Source organism: Amphiura filiformis, chromosome 16 (assembly GCF_039555335.1).
Source record: "Amphiura filiformis chromosome 16, Afil_fr2py, whole genome shotgun sequence".
NCBI classification, from domain to species: Eukaryota; Metazoa; Echinodermata; class Ophiuroidea; order Amphilepidida; family Amphiuridae; genus Amphiura; species Amphiura filiformis.
This window is the reverse complement of record NC_092643.1, coordinates 62431379-62451034: the sequence shown is the minus strand read 5'-3', so window position 1 is coordinate 62451034 and position 19656 is coordinate 62431379. Positions and strand designations below refer to the sequence as shown.

At 37.8% G+C, this 19656-nt stretch overlaps 1 protein-coding gene across 1 annotated transcript in view; it reads right to left on the bottom strand.

Annotated features, from left to right (window-relative positions):
* Positions 1-19656, bottom strand: part of LOC140136322 (U3 small nucleolar RNA-associated protein 4 homolog) — a 121613-nt gene that overhangs the window by 38487 nt on the left and 63470 nt on the right. Inside the window, exons 11-12 of the mRNA XM_072158048.1 lie at positions 5058-5192; positions 3890-4141 (exon numbers count right to left, since the gene is read on the bottom strand). Coding sequence (XP_072014149.1) covers positions 3890-4141; positions 5058-5192 — 387 coding nt within the window. The remainder of the gene's footprint in view (positions 1-3889; positions 4142-5057; positions 5193-19656) is intronic.

The following is a 19656-nucleotide window of genomic DNA, read 5'->3' as shown; positions in this document are numbered from 1 at the left end:
TATATGTATACATAATATAATAAGTGTTAGCATTCAAATATTTATCTCATAATTCGCATACATGAAATACTTGACACCCTTTCCATGAACCACATATTTTTACAGCCTCTTGAAAAATGCTTACATAATCCATGTTTAGGTTGCAAAATATTCATCTGAAAACGCCTGGGAAGGGGATGGGAGCTATTTTAACAAGTTAGGACATGCCTTAAACATACGCCTACTAGGAAATATAAACCTAACATATCCCTTGAATATGGAAAACTGCACGATGGCGTGCCAGCCAGCCAGTCGCAGACAATTTTACGCAAATGTGATTATGAAACACAATTCATTTGATAAATGGGATCGCTTAACAAGATTTTCATAATGAAAAGACCTACATCATATTTGTTATGAGGTGTAATTATTTTTCATTTCTAAGTCAACGAGGTTGCAGGTATGTGCTTTCCACATAGTGGGGACAAATTATGTAAGGTTTCTGCACATATCAGAGTTAATGAAAGGTTAGCTTAGGGGCACACTACATGTAAGCTATAGTTTTGGATTTTTTTCCCTTTAACATTTACCAAAAAGCCGCATAAAATTAATTTTTAGGTTCTCGTCTGAAGGATTTTTATGAACTGATGAGGGCAAGAATTTTTTCGATGGAAAATTGGCAATGCTAGGAGTCGCAATACTTTTTAGACGCATTCTTGGAAAACAATGATTTTCTTTAACTATTTAGGTTCCAAGGGGTAGAATACTACAAAAGTTTTGTAAAATAGTTGCTTCTTGAACATTTTGTGATATTGGTATCCTCTTTAATGGCATTTTTCAGTAGATATTCAAGAAAAGAGCATATTCCCAAAATTTCTGTTGGTTCCGATTTTGTGTTTGCGACTTATGCATGATTATGTGTATTACACTGCTCCATAGGCCACTGTGTCGTAATTTCGTTCTGGTGAAATACAAATTTGACAATATTTTTGCTACACGAATTAATCTGCAAGAAATTTTCTGTAAATACACAGTATGTAGCCAGAGGTTTCCAGTGCTATAAATATTTCAACTTTTTTTGTGAAAGTGGGGGATGAGGCTGTGGATCACGAAAGGCACCTTTAAAATCACGAGTTATAATTCACAATTGAAAAAGAAAAAACATATGGACTGACTCCATAAAATAATCTGGGTTGCAATGAGAACCAAGAAATCAATTTTATATGGCCTAATCACTAGGATCTCAAACATGACAATCTCTAGGACACAGTTCCTTAACCCCAATATGTTTCTACACTCATAGAATGACCTTTGGATATATTGGGGACAAAAACTCATGTTCCACAACATGAGTTCAAAATTTGAACTTTGCTTGTTTTTATTAAACAAAATGGGGGTCGTTAAATAAAACATAAAAAAATGTAGATATTTATATAGCGCTTTATGCCGTAAACAGCCTCAAAGCGCTTTACATTTATTCCGCCGTCATTAGAATATGTCGGAACCACGATTGCAGCCTACAAGTGGCGCAGGGCCCATCAGTACAACGACTGTGACTATCCCTAACAGCTTCCCATTACACCTGGGTGGGTGAGGCAATCGAGGCAAAGCGCCTTGCCCAAGGGCGCAACACGGTGGTGGGATGGGGAATCGAACCCACCAACATCGAGCAAGCTCTCAAATTATGAGTCCAAGGCCGTAACCACTGAGCCACCGTGCCATCGTTGAACTGTACCATAGGGACTGAGAGCATTGGGCTATTCCAGTTGAAATCCATACATCCCCTGTGGAAGACATGACCTTAATCTATCACACAGGGGGTGTGAATTCAAATGGGACTACATAAATGGGTGACTCCATTTGAAATTCACACAGATTAAGGGATCTAAAATGAGCGTTTATTGCGTTTCGACAGTATTTTTTGTGGGACATGAGAGCACCTCAGACCTATCGAATTGCATTCTGAATATGAAGCATGTCTTTCTGATATCAAATAATTTTCATTTTTGAAAATCACAATATAATACAAATTTTATGACAAATTATAAAAATTTGATATTTTTCAAATTTTGATATATAACAGTCCTCGGTAAATTATATAAATCTAATGATATATTCTTAAAGTGTATGTAGCAGGGAGGAAAAGCCGACGGTCAATTGAAAATTTTGACCTTTCATATTGAAGATATAGATTTTTTCCCAAAAGACCAAATTTTTTTGGTGTTTTGGGAAAAAAATCCATATCTTCAATACGAAAGGTCAAAATTTTCAATTGATCGTCGGCATTTCATCCCACCTACATACACGTTAAGTATAAGTCATCAGATTTATAAAGTTTACTTTGAGTACTGTTAAATATCAAAAATATCAATTTTAATGATTTGCCATAAAATGTGTATTAAATTGCGAATTTCAAAAACCAAAATTATTTGATATCAGAATGACATTCTTCGTATTCAGAATGCAATTCGATATGTCTGATGTGCTCTAATGTCCCAAAATAAATACTGTCCAAACGTTCATACCCCAGCCCTTAAGGTAATGTCTTATATGGATTTAAAGTGGAATAGCCCATTGTGGCTAATAGTCAATGTATGCAGCATAGAAGCCACATTTTCATTGAACAAAGGTTCTAATGATGGTGTTAAAATTAATCTGAACACTCCTTTTTTGTGATTTTGTCAAAATTTGACCAAAATATTTTTCATGATAAATCATACACACCCATATTTTACACAGCTGTCATTTCTGAAAAGTGATGAGAGTTGAGATATTTGTGTTGAAAATGTATTTTTTTTAAATGATTTTTAACAAATTTGTACAAATGTCAACAAATGTTTCAAGTAAATTGATAATGAACTTCATATTTGTTATGGAGAAAATACATATCATATAACTATTTTATGTCCATGCACTACTGGTTACAAAACCATAATATTTGATTTTGTTCAAATGTGATCAAAACAATTAATTTTACACAGGAAATCATAGGACATCGACACTGTGGCACATAAACCATGGCCAGGTTCAAGCTGAAATGGGGGGGGGGGGGGAAATTACATTACCCATAAAATGGACAAGCACACTTCTGGCTTGAAGCCCTTTGATATACATGCAAGGGCACTATCAAGCACTAGCTTATTAACTCTTACGTTACTAGACCATGCAAAACCATACAGTAAGAAGAAACTGCAAGAAATGCATTCCATGTGATCCGATGGCATAATCCAGCTATATAAGCACAAAATCGTTGCCTGGGTGATGGTCACACACATGGCTTGCTATCCCTGATGTAGCAGTTGGCACCTGAGGGGTCGGTGGCTCAAAACCAGGATGGGGAAAACACCTTTTTCTACATCTTCTCTCTTCCTCCCTTCCTTCTACTTAGGCAAAAAACAGCTTGGATGTTGGGTTCACTGCATACATTTTGAACATTACAACCTTCTTACAAGATAGCTTCTTTCATTTTATCATCTTACCAAGTTCCAAGTAAAGCCATCATTGAAATTTTGGTGCTAGATGAAATTTAGGCTTAATCTTCAAATTAGCTCATTATTATACCCGGGGGACTCAACTTAAATTTTGGTAGGGGTGTGCGGCGCCAAACTTTGGGAACTAAGAACTGATTTTCGGGCAAAATAGGGGCTTGAAGAACTGAAATTAGGGCCAAATTATAGGCTGTTGAGCTAAAAATTTCTAAATTATTTCCATATTTGAGCTTAAAGAGCTACAATTGTCAGAGTTTGAGGCTCAAAGAACTGGAGCAGATCCAAATGTAGGGCTTAAGGAACTGCCAGAGAGCCTGAAAAAGGGACCCTTGACCGCCGCACATACCCGTGCCACCTTAACATGTGAGTGCCCCCCGGGTATTATGCATTATAACACACATACTAGATAGAAGTTTACCTACCTTTCTTTTGTTCATATTATACACATGAGTCTCTCCTGCCAGATCAGTTGCTGAAATAAAGCCACCATCCTTGCTGACAGACAGCAGGTTGATGGAATCGGCCTGAGGTGGGAATGAGTGCAACATGGTTGGCTGGACACTGTCCATAGCCAGGACCTGGACGGAGCAGTCTTGGGACGCGAGGACAAGACGGTTATCTGAGGTGAAGGTCATGTGATGAGCTGGCTTCAGAGAGGTTGGCATGATGGGTACCTGCAATTATAATAATGTAAATGGTAGAAGGACGCCCTCATTCTGGGTTGACGACTGAGAAACTTCGGTGTTAAAAGGTGTCAGACTTACCAGCAGAATCAAGTGGTCTGAGACTGCACAGCTGTGTACGAGACTAGGCAGTTGTGTCCAAATTGACCGCGTTTGTTTAAAACACATATTTTTAGAACATCAGAGCGTGATTCTGTCATAACATTTTGGCAGGACACCTTAGCCGACAGGAAGTTGCAATAGTCATGCAGAAATATTTTCATGTGTCCATCATGATATGAATGCTAAGTTTTCAGTCATCACTTATAAGCATAAAACAAATAACATGTGTATGTGTAGAGGAAGGATTCAGTTTAAGTTCATGCCTGGGTTCACAGGTCAGAATGCCCATCTGTCTTTCAAAGAGTTGGGACTCAGTGGACGACTCCTTGTTATAATCAGTTGCTTGCCATACTTCCTGCGCAGGTATATTCAACCTAATTAGCACCCCTCCCCTAATAAAGGCCCCCATCGATTTGTCAAGTGACGACTGACAACTGTGAAAGCACCCTTTTCAACGGTCCTGTAGAATTAAATTCTGTCAAATGTTTAAATAAATAAAATTACCATCCAAAACTGTCAGTTTAGAATTATGATGACTTTGACTTTGGACGTACACACTGTATTTTTATTGTTTAGGCATGGAAATGATCAATTTTGATTTTCATTTCACGATATTAATAAGTACCCCTGAAAGTGACATAAGCGAATTATAGACATAAGTAAATAAACTAAAAAGCACTCAACTTTCTTCCATTATTTTGTTCACCACAAGAGCATACCAAAAGCAGTATCTCTTTTAAATATCTCAAAATAAAATTAATTTCTCCAATTGAATTGAACACATTTTAATTTCTACTTGTAATACCTTGTTAACCGAAGGTGAGAGGGCGCTGTTGTCAGATGAAAGAATGAGGTTGTAAAGCCTGACTTTGTCGACATCAGAATACGCTAGCCATGTCCCACACCGACTTATGGCACTACATACTATGTGGTCTGAGCCCTGAAAATATAAAATCAATGACAAATTCATGTTAATTTTTTTTCAACTTATAATTAAATGGTAGAAAATGGTTAAACCATAGAGTGTGGTTACTACTTGGATACTACTTATGAGGAGCGGTCAATATGTAATGAAAGTTGCCCTTTGACCCTATGTTATGATAATTTTTATGATATTACTTTATGATCACATTAGTCTTTATCAACGACTACTTGCGATTGAAGGGGCACAATCCCCATTTGCAAACCATGATGCTCCTCAAATAGCAATTGAGGGGGCACAAGCCCCATTCGCAAACCGCAACGCCCCTCAAATAGCGAGCGAAGTGAGAAGCGAGCGTATTACCACTATGGTTTCCAAGAGTGTGTGGTTCCCAGTAGTTTCTCTCCCTTTGGGTAATATAGTTACACAGTCTGTAGCACAGACCATGATCACACAAACAATGTACCTTTGTCTTTGACACCACACATTTATAAATGATACCACAAATTCCATTATGTAACAACATTAGCCTAAAATCACTGCATGAAAATATGTGCATGGATTCAAACAGGCCAAAATGAGGTTTTGTTATATTTTTGCTGAACCATGGAATGGTATCAGCCTATATTAGTGTATGTTACTAGGTTCCTAGCTCACTAGGTTACTAACTAACCATTTGGTCTGAAATGGACATATCTCAAAATGAGTGGTGTCATATGAAAGAGGAAAACATAAAGAATATAATAAAAATATTTCCAAACGTCAGAGGTCATCCAGGGGTCACAGGGGTCAAAAAAGGTCATTTTAACCGAAAATGCTCCGATCGAGCTTAAATTTGAATGCAATGATCCTTATGACATTCTAAACATGTTTAAAACATTTTAAAATTTATTTAAGGTCATTAAGCGGTCATAAACGGGTCAAAGGTCAAGTTTTTCAAAATGCTCCAATTGAGCTGAAATTTATATGCAATAATCCTTATGACATTCTAAACATTTTAAAAATATTTAAAATCTATTTAAGGTCATTAAGGGGTCTTTAAGGGGTCCAAGGTCACGTTTTTCAAAATGCTCCAATTGAGCTGAAATTTAAATGCAATGGTCCTTATGACATTCTAAACATTTAAAATATATTTTAAAATTCATTTAAGGTCATTAAGGGGCAATAAAAGGGTCAAAGGTCAAGTTTTCAAAATGCTTCAATTGAGCTGAAATTTAAATGCAATGATCCTTATGACATTCTTAACATGTTTTTAATATTTTAAAATTCATTTAAGGTCATTAAGGGGGTCATACAAGGTCAAAAGTCAAGTTTTCAAAATGCCAGCTTCCCACGATCAAGGTATATTGAAACAGCAATTAATGAAACAGTCTTATTCAAATTAATACTATCCAGCACAGTATTGCTGCTTGATCAGAATCAGATCGTCACAGTCATCCGCCTAACTTACCTCGTGCATGTATACCTTCGTAGCATTTGGAGATTATGTCCGTTACAGACTCTGGGTGACAGTGGTATAGGCCTACCACAATATACTGCCGAAGCCACATGGTTCAGCTATGGTGCGGTTATCGCTCTAGTTAAGATGTTCTCAGGAATCTAGAGTGCTGCCATTTGGCACCTTTGGCAGATCATAAACTTCCACCTCATAAAATGCCCCTTTGAGAGCTGAACACTTTTTACTTTATTTATAGTGTGGTCTCATTAGTACCCGTACCATGTACTACAAAATACTACTTGATATGCGCTGTTGGTGCATGCATCCCACGTGGTGTGATGATGCAATCGCCCTAAGTGATATATAGGCATGGTTTCGCTGGCCAGCGAAGCCCAACACCCGTGGCTAAGTGTTGTCGGCCCAGTGCTTGGCATGCGAGGGGTCCCGGGTTCTAATCCCACCTGAGCAAACAACTTCTTTCTTTGTTTTCTCTCTTTATTCCTTCCTTCTTTCCCTTCCCGTCGCCAAAAAGCCCTTAGGCGGTTAGGGTTAGGTTACCACTATCGAAACTCAATATATGCTTCCTTGACCCTAACCGTACCAGGTACTACAAAATACTACTTGATATATGCGCTGTTGGTGCATGCATCCCACGTGGTGTGATGACGCAATCGCCCGAAGTTATATATATAAAACATTCTGTCTCTAAAACTTTTCCAAATATGAAGTTTTTTCTTAATTAATAATATCTCAAAAAAACCGTTTTGATGGAGTTGGGGCCTTCTTCCTCTCAGGAACAGTATTGGCTAGGTTTAATTATTCTAAAACCCATACTCCCCCTGTATATGGCTTTATCTATATCTTCTACACTGGAGCAAGTATTTGAAATGGAAGTTACTCAATTTGTCTATTCAATCTAAAACCCATACTCCCTCTGTGAATGACTTTAGCTAAATCATCCACAGGGGGAGTGTGGGCTTCAAATGGAATTATAGACTACTGTACTGCTAAACGAAAGTGTAAATGGTAAGTCAGGAAAGGAAAGTAGACCAGAAAGTCTAAACCCAAAGTGCTTTCCTTTCCTGTTACAAGAACAAACAGCTGATCAGGAACCACATGCGACATTTCAGAACTTCAGGAAATGGGACCATAAAAGAAAAACAAATCTGAAAATTCAACATTAATATTACAACTCAAATACCACCTTGTATTTTAAAATGTGGACATCTGCTTTTTCAGATGTAAGGCAAAATAAAAAATAAACATGTTTCACGTCCCCTCCGCTTCCTTTTTTTGAGGTTTCTTCAATTTTATTTTTATTTTTTAAATTCAGATATAACTTTTCACAAAATATGTCTAGGAAGTAGAGATGCTTTCTATAGCCTTGCTAATATACAAGAACCACTTTTATAAGGTTTTGTAATAGTTAGAGGGGGCCTATCTCTCAGAACAACAAATAAAAAGAGGCCTCCTCCTTTTCCCAGGCATTATTGTATACGCTAAAACAGCTCTAATTATGGGTATTTACACTGATTTTGCGATAAAAAATAAAAAGCCCCCTCTTCCTCCTTTTTTTTCAAAAACCGGACGTGAAACATGTTTTTTATTTTACTTGGCCTAATCAGAACACTGAAGAGATTTGTATTTTTTTACTCTGTTCAAGCCAAGTATATATAATGTTTGGCTTAAAATTGGCGAAAAAGAAGAGACACCGTCTATTGATATAGAATTGTGTGCACGTAGTTGGGTGTAGCACTTACGCTAGTTGCATAATGCGTAAATAGCGCACGCTTATGCAAATTTATGCGAGCAGACTTTATTGATGCGCACATAACAAAAACCAAATAATTTTCGCCAATTATAAGCTATAGATACAGCCTCTTTCAACTTGCCTTTTGATAAAATGCATCACATTTGATCTGTAAAAAAGCAAGATTGTTTTTTGTGGGAGGGTAGGGATAGGGCCCAGGGCCAGGCTAAAATGTTGGGTACATTCAGAAATGCTACTGATAAAACCATGGAAACAAGCCATTTTCAGGCATTCTTCAAATTTGTATGAATTGTTTACTTCCCATTCTTCTCTACTACATCTCCCTTACCCCCTTCCCCCCTCGCTTCAATTATCTTTCAAATCTCAACGAGCCAAGTTCATAATCCAGGTGAGAAATAAAAGATAAATGGAAGAACAAAAATTGTAAACAATGTTCCTCAATATCCGACTAAAATGTATTTAAATTAGAATATGAGAATAAAATTTGGTTTGCTGTAGTGTAATAATGTGCACAGTGCCTGTTCGACCACATTCTTCATCCATTGAGCATGCATAGTCCCTAGCATTAGTTAATAGCATGAAGGTCAATGTTGGGGTGGATGGGTCTTAAGTCCTTTTTTTCTTTCACATTGAAAGGTATGTAATCTGTCATCAAATGTCATTCGTAGTTCAAAATTCTGCAGGTTATCCACCTCTTGGTGCAAAAAAAGCGGACATTTTTGCAATTCATTTTTCATGTTTTGCCAATTTTGAACCGTTTCAATATTTTAAAATCACAATTCTAGGTTCCTTAGGGGCTGTGCAATAATTATGAGCCCTGGGGAGGGTAACATTGGGGGGAAGAAATTTTTGGCGAGCTGTAAGAGGGGGGCAAGCAATTTTTGGCAAGCCGAGAGGGGGGGGGCAAGCAATTTTTGGCACACATTCTTGGGGCGCCTTTTAAATAAAACGCTCTACAAAGGCTTAGGAAAGTCGTACAGAAACGCTTAATATGCAAATTTTCTGCTCGCTGCGCTCACAACATGTATACATGTAGACCATTTAAGGTTTGCAAATTGGGATCCCAAAAATTTGGCATGTGCAAGGGGGGGGCAAAGATTTTTGGCAGGCCGAGAGGTGAGGGGGGGGGGCAAGCGATTTTGGGCGGGCTGAGGGGGGGGCAAGCAATTTTGGGCAAGCCGTTTGGAAATTTTACCCCCTGGGGGGTCTCATAATTATTGCACAGCCCCTTATTGCATTTATAAGCTCAAGTACATAACAGTGCACAAATGTATAAAAAGATTATGCAAGCACATCTTTTCACAGACATACTTAATTTTTGCTGTCTTCATAAGATATCCATAATACTTTAACTGGAAAATTCTTTTGTGATGAAACCAGTGATGAAAACAGGCAATCAGAACAGCTATACACTGTATAAATAAATGCAACATGACCTGGTCATCACCCCACAGAAAGGAAGGGATTTCCTCTTGCTTAGTTACCGTAGGGGACAACGACACAATTCATACATTGGGCAATGTTGCCCAGCTAAACTCAGGAGGAATCGTCAGTAAGTGTCCTAACATTTACCCCCTTGCTTGGATCGCAGCCAAAACTGCTCAAATCCAAGACCTTTGTTTCTCGAAAACAGCTGCAGGTAAATGATTTCATAAACCCTCAAACTTCTTCAAAGAAACATGGCTCTCAAATAATATTAATTTTCATTGAAATTAAGAATGCTATTTTTGTGCATGATATCAAACTAACCCAGTAAAGAAGAAATAATAATGTTTAATTTCCACTGTGGGTCTGTAAACACTAGCTAATGCATGCCTAATACCACTTTAACTCACTTGTGCATCACATAATCATAGACATAATGAGTTAAAACATATAGCCATCGCAAGTTCAGCAAACTGACGGTGTTTGCCCTCGCTCACTCGTCTTGTCTCAACTCAACATTTTTACTTCCCTTCAATCAATTTTTTTGTCTCTTAATAAGAGTCTTCAGTTCAAGAAAAGTCCCCCCAAAAAGGTTGCGTAAACCTCCAAATTAACCGGTCATTTGAACATTGGTTTGTGCACACTTGGTCACGTCAACCACATGCCCTATGGTTTTTGTAGTAATAACCTGCTGCTTCCACATACAGGGTTGTGGCTGTCTGCAAATAATCTGTTTGGGGAAAAGGTTTCTGTAATATGTTTTGATCACACAATGTTTTCACCTTGTTGCTATGCCTCTTGTATATACTGTTATTTTACATGAGGGTTTTATTCTTGCGAATTTCGCGAGTGGATGTCTAAGCTGCGAAAATAACACCACTTGGAAATACAGTTTTATAATTTATTAAGTTACTTTATACAGAAATTCCACCAAACAAACAACCTGCATAATTTCAAAAATAACGAAAAATTCTATACGCAAAAATAACAGCGTGCCTACAGTACTATTTCAAGTCGGATAATAAAAGAAAATTTTACATTGAAAAGATATGAAACGTACAACCATGCATATTCTTAGACACTCTTCTCAGGCCGTGTATCACATAAACAAACCGACACAGATAAGTCAACTTACATTACCCTGACGAACACCCTAGCAACCAACAACCTGCACATGAATCAACTCTCTATTTACCAACAAAATACGTCTGATTTTGGATCACCCTAGACAAACAATAAGCTGTCGTCAGACAGGCTTAGTGACCATTATAGTAGTAGTAGTCGCTTGGCCGAACGGCCAGGGAAGTTCACAGACCCTGCGGACTTCACCCTCCATTTTCCGTGTACTCGACTTGGCCCAGGGGCTGACAGTCGATCCGCCCGATTGTATTCCCTTTAGAAAAAATCTTACCCATCATGCAAAGTTTTGTTATTATTTTGATACTTCCCCCACAATTGATGTATATTTTTACAGTGTAACAGCTTGATTTATCGCCACTATTCATTGATCACAACACCATGATTAGGTTAGGTTTCAAAAGGAATTCCTCAGGGAAGCGTACAAGTTGACAAGGTCCCAATGTAACATATATTTGACTCGATGTTATAGCTCTTTGTATCGAAATCCCTCGCACTGAAAATGATCCTATATATGTATTGAATATTTCCAGCTATTTTAACTCGACAAGAAAATGGCAATGCAGACGGCCAGCCAGGAGTAGTGTATTATTTTCTGGTCAGACGCCAACATCGTGGCATGTACAGCATTGCATTGTCAAAGAAGATGACATAGGTTGGGTGGCCAGAAATGGGTTGCAATTGAATGGATAAGTTGTGGCCACCAATGGGTTGCAATCATCGACAAGTTTTAAAAACATATTTTGTTGTTGTTGTTTTTTTGCATTTCTCATCCTTAAATTTTGATTTGAAGGCTGTCACAACATCTTATTTTTTCTGGGGCCACAGGAGCAAAAGTGACTGAGGAGGGAAAATATGAACATTTTGAATTTGTTTGAAATTTTTATCAAAATAGTGGTTTTTGCCCTTTTCCTCAACACGTTGGTGCTGCAGGGACTCGAACCCACAACCTCAAGCTACCTTGAGATAATGAGTCACAGTATTAGACCGCTGTGCCACTGTTGTATCATCTTGATATATCCATGAGCACCATGAGAAAATTAGAAACAACTTCATACCACTATATACTTAAACAATCAAAGAATACTGTTACTTTCTAGTGTTGCATGACTTAAGTCCAATATTGAGTCCATGCCACAATGAAATTAAGAGGCAGATTTTTATGTACTATGCGATGAAAATTCTCATTGCAGGATGGATTTTCGGTCATCGCCGAGAATTGAATTTTGTGCAACTTTGTTTTTGCGATATCGCTGTATTATTCCGATTGGCTACTGGGAAATCAAGGTCGGGTGTATGACCTCATCAAAGGCAAAAGCTAAAAGCCCTATCCACTGTACATAGAAAATGCCCTAAATGCACGAAATTGGCTTAAAATTTGATAACTTTGACCTAGAGAATTGCATTCTAAAAGGTAAGACCACAGATTATGATATCATGATTTGCAAAGTACAACTATCGTTGCAGTTTTTCTATAAAGCTTTTGACCTTGAGATACTTGAGTTCTATAAACTTTCTGAAATTCTGGGAAGCAGAAAGGGGCCAATACAGTATGTGCGCACTCAGCAGAGCAAGGATAATTGCGAGAAAGACGACGCTGATGAAATTGTAAAGGGTGGGGCTGTAGCAAACAGGGAATATATCTGAGCCAAATTAATGTCTATATTTGCTAATGCCAGACGACTCCCCTGAATTGGCCAAAATAATTGCCGCTCTAAGGTTTGTCTGCCGATAGAAGATACTAATGTTCCAGTGCAACGTCACTGGTATGCTACGCGTACGTGTGAGCGAGCAGGCATGTTGCCGCAACCATAGCAGTAGTGATGGGCAAAAACTCTAGCGTTGTCACCGAATGTAATACTGACAAGGTCTAGCCAGCTAGCCCCGGGCGATATGTGTCTCGCTAGCTTGGGATAGATGCAAAACGGGATTTGAATCTTAGCGGCTGTAACAGAAAGGTTGTTGACCTGCACTACATAATAGAATTGCTGCATACTTCATGGCACAGTTCCATGTTGGTTATATCAATGTAGTCTCATGATGGAACTCGGTCTGCACAGATGAAGTTGAATCAACACTGTTCTTAGGTGGTATAGTTCATACGTGAAATTACTGCACAACATGGAAGCGAACTGTGCGCATCATGATGAGAATATGCCGTGCGAATCGTAAAAAATGTACGCGAGTTTGAATGCAGGGGTCGTTGACAACATGAACTAAAGACAAGGTGAAAGGGCGGAGACTGGGCAATAACTACTTCCATTCTACGATGAATGTAACTTGCCCTTGGCCTTGAACTCATGTTACAAGAATAAAGGATGGGGGAGGTATTTGCCGTCTACAATGACCATGTGAACTCAAACTGCATATTTCACCCTCAAACTCAAATGTTCAGCATTATTGTGACGTGAAGCAACTTGAAGAAAGATATGGTATTAGCATTATTGGATGAGAAGCAACTTGAAGAAAGATGGTCTTAAAATTACATCTCACAAGCATGAGTTGTGCATTCGGAGGACAACAATTGGTAAAAGCATTCAAAATAAGTGAGTCAGGGTTAAATAATCAAAAAGAATCATCCAAGTTTTCTTGTAACCATTGGTTTCTAGGGGATAGGAAACAACAAGAAGTCGCAGGAGCCATTGTTGGAAAGTCCATTGGCTTCTATGGGCAGGAAATTGTCAAAAGTTGCCCAATTTCAAAAGTTGTCCCATTGGGCTATCAAATCGCAGGTTTGGCAACCTTGATGAGAGTCTGAGCCAAAGCAAATTATAACAAACAACAGAAACAAACAAGACAAAACTTAAAACATTTTTCTATTAATATTTTAAATACCCGATTCATGACTCATGATTGAATGATTCATAACATTACACCAAAAAGCCCTCTAAAATCACCTGCCAAATACCATATAATAAGTGCCCCTTACACACTTTGAGTCATAGCTGCCTAAAGTCCGATGTATACTCCACTTCGCGAGAAGCTGTGATGAAAATATTAATTTGCAGCTTCGCGCGAAGGCATTCATGTATACTTCATCAAAATATCGCCGAGTATCGCAAAGAATTGTTCCCCGCTCTGTGCTTTCATATAAAACTTCGCTGGCCTACTCCCCCAAAAGTTGAACCAAATCCAACCTGCTCATGAAGGAATTTCCTTCATGAAGTCGTAAAATTTTCAGCTCAAATTACTTAGCAGCCTCTTGCAAATCGCGTCGCTAAGTGGGATATACATCGGACTTAAGTGCCTCCCTTTTTCAATGCATGTACAACTAAATTCCATCAAATGTGTGAGTAAAATTACCTAAACTTTCCAGTTTAGGATTTTAGGATTATGATGATTTCAGATACACTGTATTTTGAATGTTTATGCTTTGAAATTCCAATTAGTAACTTTCATTACCTTATTTCAAATAAGCGCCCCCTCCAAAAGACCGACTTAAATACCCAGGGTGCTAATTAGGTGCAATGGATTAAGTGAAGTTTTGTTGAGTTTCTGTTGCTGTAATGTATTAACCAATAAATCTCTAAAATAGTGCTTTCATTTTCTTGCTTTAATCCTTCTCATGTTATTCCAAAATTAATTTTGTGTGAATAGATTTTCTGTTAAAGTTAGTCAATTTATTACGCCCTTTTTCTAAGGGAAGGGTACCCATACTATATTTTACTTTGCAGCCAGACACAAGGATCCCTAATAGTAATATGCTCATCTATCAGTGCACAGTTCCTTAGCCCCAAATGATTGTACATTCATAGTACAACCTTTGGATGCGTGGGGTACAAAAACTCAAATATTTTGACTCTTTTTGAGCTATGATTATTAAAAGGCTGTTAGTGAACTGTGCAACTGGAGATGATATAATATTATCTTCTAGTGAGTGCAGTATGCTACTTTTAAAACAATGATCTGCTAAACCATGAACCACCTCTCCCCCATTTGAGACTACCCCTAATACAGCTTGCATGATGTGGCTCACAGGAGAAAATGGGCTATCCCACTTGAAATTCATACACCCCATGTGCAACAATTATGAGCCTGGGGTGGGAGGAGTAAAATTTTCAAATGGCATGCTGAAAATTGCTTGCCCCCACCCCTCTCTTGGCCTTTGCACAGTCCCTTAATCGTCTACACATGGAGTATGAATTTCAAATGGGGTTACCTGAATGGGTGATGCAATCTGAAATTTACATCCCCTGTGTGAGAGATAAAGGCCATGCCTTCCATAGGGGGTGTATGTATTTCAACTGGAATAGCCAACACATCTTCCCATAATGCTTTGTGTAAATTTGAGTTAGATTACAGATTACACATAAGCATAGAACCTTATTCAAACTGAACTATTTTGATGCATAATAGTGATCACTGTTCACAAAACATCAACAATGTCAGTTAAAACCGTGGGTACCCAAGTTGGGTTTGGGTAGTGGTGTGCCACTGAGAATTTGAAAGTGGACCCATCAAAATACAAATTTTTCACGAAATTTGAATCCATCGATATACCGAAATATTTTCAGCCAAATTTAACACAAATTGTCTTAATTTTTACAACTTTTCCCTATAATTTTGGGGAAATTGCAGGAATATAGGCTACAGTGAGGAAAAATTGGGCTATTTTTGAACAAAAACAAGAAAATTGTGAAAAAAGGACCCATCCACATACCAAAATTGGCCTCGAAAAATGGGGTCTAAAATGGTACCAATGTTTGCGGCATGTCCCAGTATGATCATTTGTTCTAAGTACCCCCTCCCCCGGGCACGGGCAGTTATATATATATCTTAAAATTCTAATCTCAAACTTCATAGTCAAAATAGTTATCGTAATTTGGCCAAGAATGACAGATTATGTGCTGGTTGTATGAATGGCTCCGAAGAGAAGCATGATGGGACATGATGATTGCCTACTGTGATGTGGTTTAGGTGAGTCAAGCGAGTGCTTGTCTTGACTTGTGAAATTATCAAGAACATATTAAAAAATAAGACATGATATGAACCAAATCAGGGCTCCCACAGCCTTCAAATTATAAAAGTTCCGTAACTTTTAAATGATCTAATCACTATAAATTTCAGATCAACAGATAGGAGGACAACTTTAACATTGGTCTCTAACCATTCCTCTTCAAAATGTACTTATACTCTCTCACTCTTTCTGCCCCTCCCCTCCCCTCATTTTTATGAGGTTTGCATCTCACATTCCCTTTGAAAACAGATTACGCATCAATTTATAACTTTCTTCTGGAATTTCCATAATCAAATTTCCACGACTTTGGAGCCTTTTTCTTGGCTTTTCCAGATCAAAATGAAAATTCCATTACTTTTCCATCCATGATTTGGGCCACATTTGAAACTTCTGTGATTTTTTTCAAGACCCAGGTAACTGTGAGATTACCTGACATATGTTACCTAAATGGATTTATGATGAGCACATAGCTTCACCCACCTTACATTGTGTGCTTCACTCACTGGATACAGTGGGGTAGCCAAAATGCAGCTCTCCTCCCCCCACCAGGAATTATGATACTTCACAGGCTATAACACTCTATCCAGATGATGAGAGACAATGTTGAAGCACTCTAGATTTTTAGACCTTTTTGTCAAATCTCTCCCACAACCTTCTTTCTGGAAAAATCCTGGCTACAACACTATTTGGATATATCTCTGTTACACACGGGCGGAGTATAGGATGAGATATAATTTAGTTTGTGAACTACATGATGCAAATCCTAACTTTGCACATATACTAGCTAGTTGGTTCATCCACCAAATGGTAGCACTCTCTGATATAATAAGTGAATCCAGGTACTTAATATTGAATTATATGTATGCTAAACTTTGAGTGGCCTGACTAAACCAAATTTTGTTGATGACATGTTCTGCGGGTGCCCGAGGAGTTAGAAAATTGGCCAAAAAATAGGTAAAAATAATTAATAATGGCTATTTTTCCAGTCTCTGATCACTTTTTAAACTCTACCTGGAATTATGTGTTGGGGGGGGGGGGGGGCTGAAGGGAAGGTATGGGGGCCCCACATCCCAAATTACTAGGGAGTTCCGAAGCCAATGATGATCATATGTTACGCCTTTGAATACAAAGTTGCAGCACAAGCACTGTGATCTGACTGTTTCACAAAAAATATACATCTCAGAAAAGGCAGATCTCAAGTTTTGCTGAACTTCAATTTGAACAAGAAATCCTTTTTTAAAGTCAGATCACCAAGACAAGGTGATCCCTAAGCTTAGTAACAGATACCACGATGTGCTCCAGACACTTCCACAAAATATTTCCTCAACATTAACATGGAACGATTTGCATGTTCATGCATGCCCGTACATTTTGCTTCTTTTAAGCACAAAATCCGTAATTGCACGCACAAATTTTGCATGTTAAGTGCGGCATAAATCATCATAAAATTCCAGCATCCTTTCTTGCTTACAGCTTTTCACAAAATACTAACATAAAATTATCTTCATCGTCTTAAAACCAAATTAATCTGAATTGTGAGCACTAATTTCCTGCAATTTCCATCAATTCTGCGTAAGCTTAAAAAAACCTTTTTTTTTCTTTTCGCATATTACCTTCTAAAATTGTGAAATCTACATTTTCCCCCTCAATATTTTCATTGAATATATACAACCAATTAAGACTTTCCTTTATCGCCCAATAAGGGCATTAACCTACAGAATTGAAGTAAACTACTTCCAAATATGGCACGATAAAGTGTGGAAACACCTGTCAAGCATACACATCTTCCGCAATTTAATAATTAAGAGAAAATAAGAGTTAATGAATTATTATTGTTCAACAAACTTCAAAGTTTTAAATTGTGATCAAGATTTTTCAGAAATGTCTTTCCATAAATCGTTGAATCTAACATGTTTTCCATCCACAGAATTCTTAATTTGAATAAAATGTTTCAAAATCTATTGTTATTGTTCAACAAACTTTGAAGTTGTAATCGTAATTTTAAAATGTGATCATGGTTTTTAAAGATTCAAGTCAGAAATGTCTCTCCATATATTGTTAAACTTAAATCTAACATGTTTTCCATACAAAGAATTCTTATATTGAATTGAATGTGTCAAATTCTATTGAAATTTTTCTCAATTGTTAAAATATTTAACTACTCAATAATTGTCCGGAATTGTTGTGGTTTTAAATATCCGATGCCATATTTCAATGCACATAGACAAGCTTAAGATAAGGTGAAATTGGGAATTGCTATTTATTTATACGCACTAGTTTGGTAGTTCATGTGACATTAGAGGTCGGCCTCATTTGGTACTTTTCAGCAAACGTGTCTCAATAGAACTTTCATTGCTATTAGCCGGCTAATAACATGTTAAGCGTCTCTCATCCATACGGTATGCTTCTCAACTTATTCAAACCTTGCACCGATTTAACACTCTATCGCTGAGCGACTGGTTTTGACCAATGAGGTAACAGGTTTTCCCCAACCGCATTATCTTATTGGTCAAAAACCAAGTGCTTGTCGCTCAGTGATGGGATTGAAAATTCAATTTAAAACTTTTGGGATGAAAAGGAGAGGGTATGCTAACATCAACTTTCTCTTCTTCTGTTTTTTTTTACAAATACCATTGAAAACAGAGACATCAACTCATTCTATTGATCGATTGATTGATTACTTGCCCATAATTCAATGATAAAACCACAGATGAATAACATTTGAAGAAGTCTGATTTGACATATTTTTTGTGCGTAGGGCATAGGTAGAGTAATTAATCCCCGCAGCTAGTCAGTACATATCTTCCCTTTTTCCTCCTGTCACTATTCATGCCATCACATCATTGCAGGGTTAGACTTCCCACATTTCTTATGTTTTTTCTTCTTCTTGCTTTTGCTTGATGCTGCGACATTGTGAGCATTTTTTCATCTTTTTTTTTCAGCAAGATTATTCTTGCGATATACAGATATTCCATGTGGAATCAGTACACCCCCTGTGGAAGACATGACCTTAATCTGCCACACAAGGAGTGTGAATTACAAATGGGGTTACCTGCATGGGTGACTCCATTTGAAATCTCTACCCCTTGTGTAAGAGATTAAGGTCATGTCTTCCACAGGGGGTGTATGGATTTCAACTGGAATAGCCCAGGAGTAGGGTTCAACCACCTAGGATGGTTGGATAGATTTCCAGACAGAAAAGTTGAATATTGCATTCCATTCAATCACAAGTTATTGCCATGTACCCACAGCTTCCCTTTCAGTTCGTCAATCTCACTACTTCTCGTTTTCTTCTCCCTCATTTACCCTTTTCTTGTTTTCGATCAGGCATAGTTACTTTATCCCCCCCCCCCCAGTTTGAAAGCGAAAGAGGAAGTGTCGGGGTGAGAGTGTGTCTGAGTGAGAAAGAGGGTCTAAGAGAGAGTCTGTATGAGAATGAGAAACAGAGAGACAGAAAGAGTGACAAACAGAAAAAACAGGAGACAGACAAGACAGATAGAACATAAGACAAACAGAGAGAGAGACAGGAAGACAAGACAAAAAAGAGACAACAATAGAAACAGAGAGAGAAGGTAGATGGACAAATAGACAGGCCAATCATAATGAAGACAGATATAGAAAAATGAGGAGAAAAAAAGTATATAACTGACATACAAGTGATACAGACAGACAGTATTGTAGGACATTAAAAGCATTCAGATTAAATGTGGAGACAAATAGAAAGAGACAACAAATAAATATGGGACAAAGACAA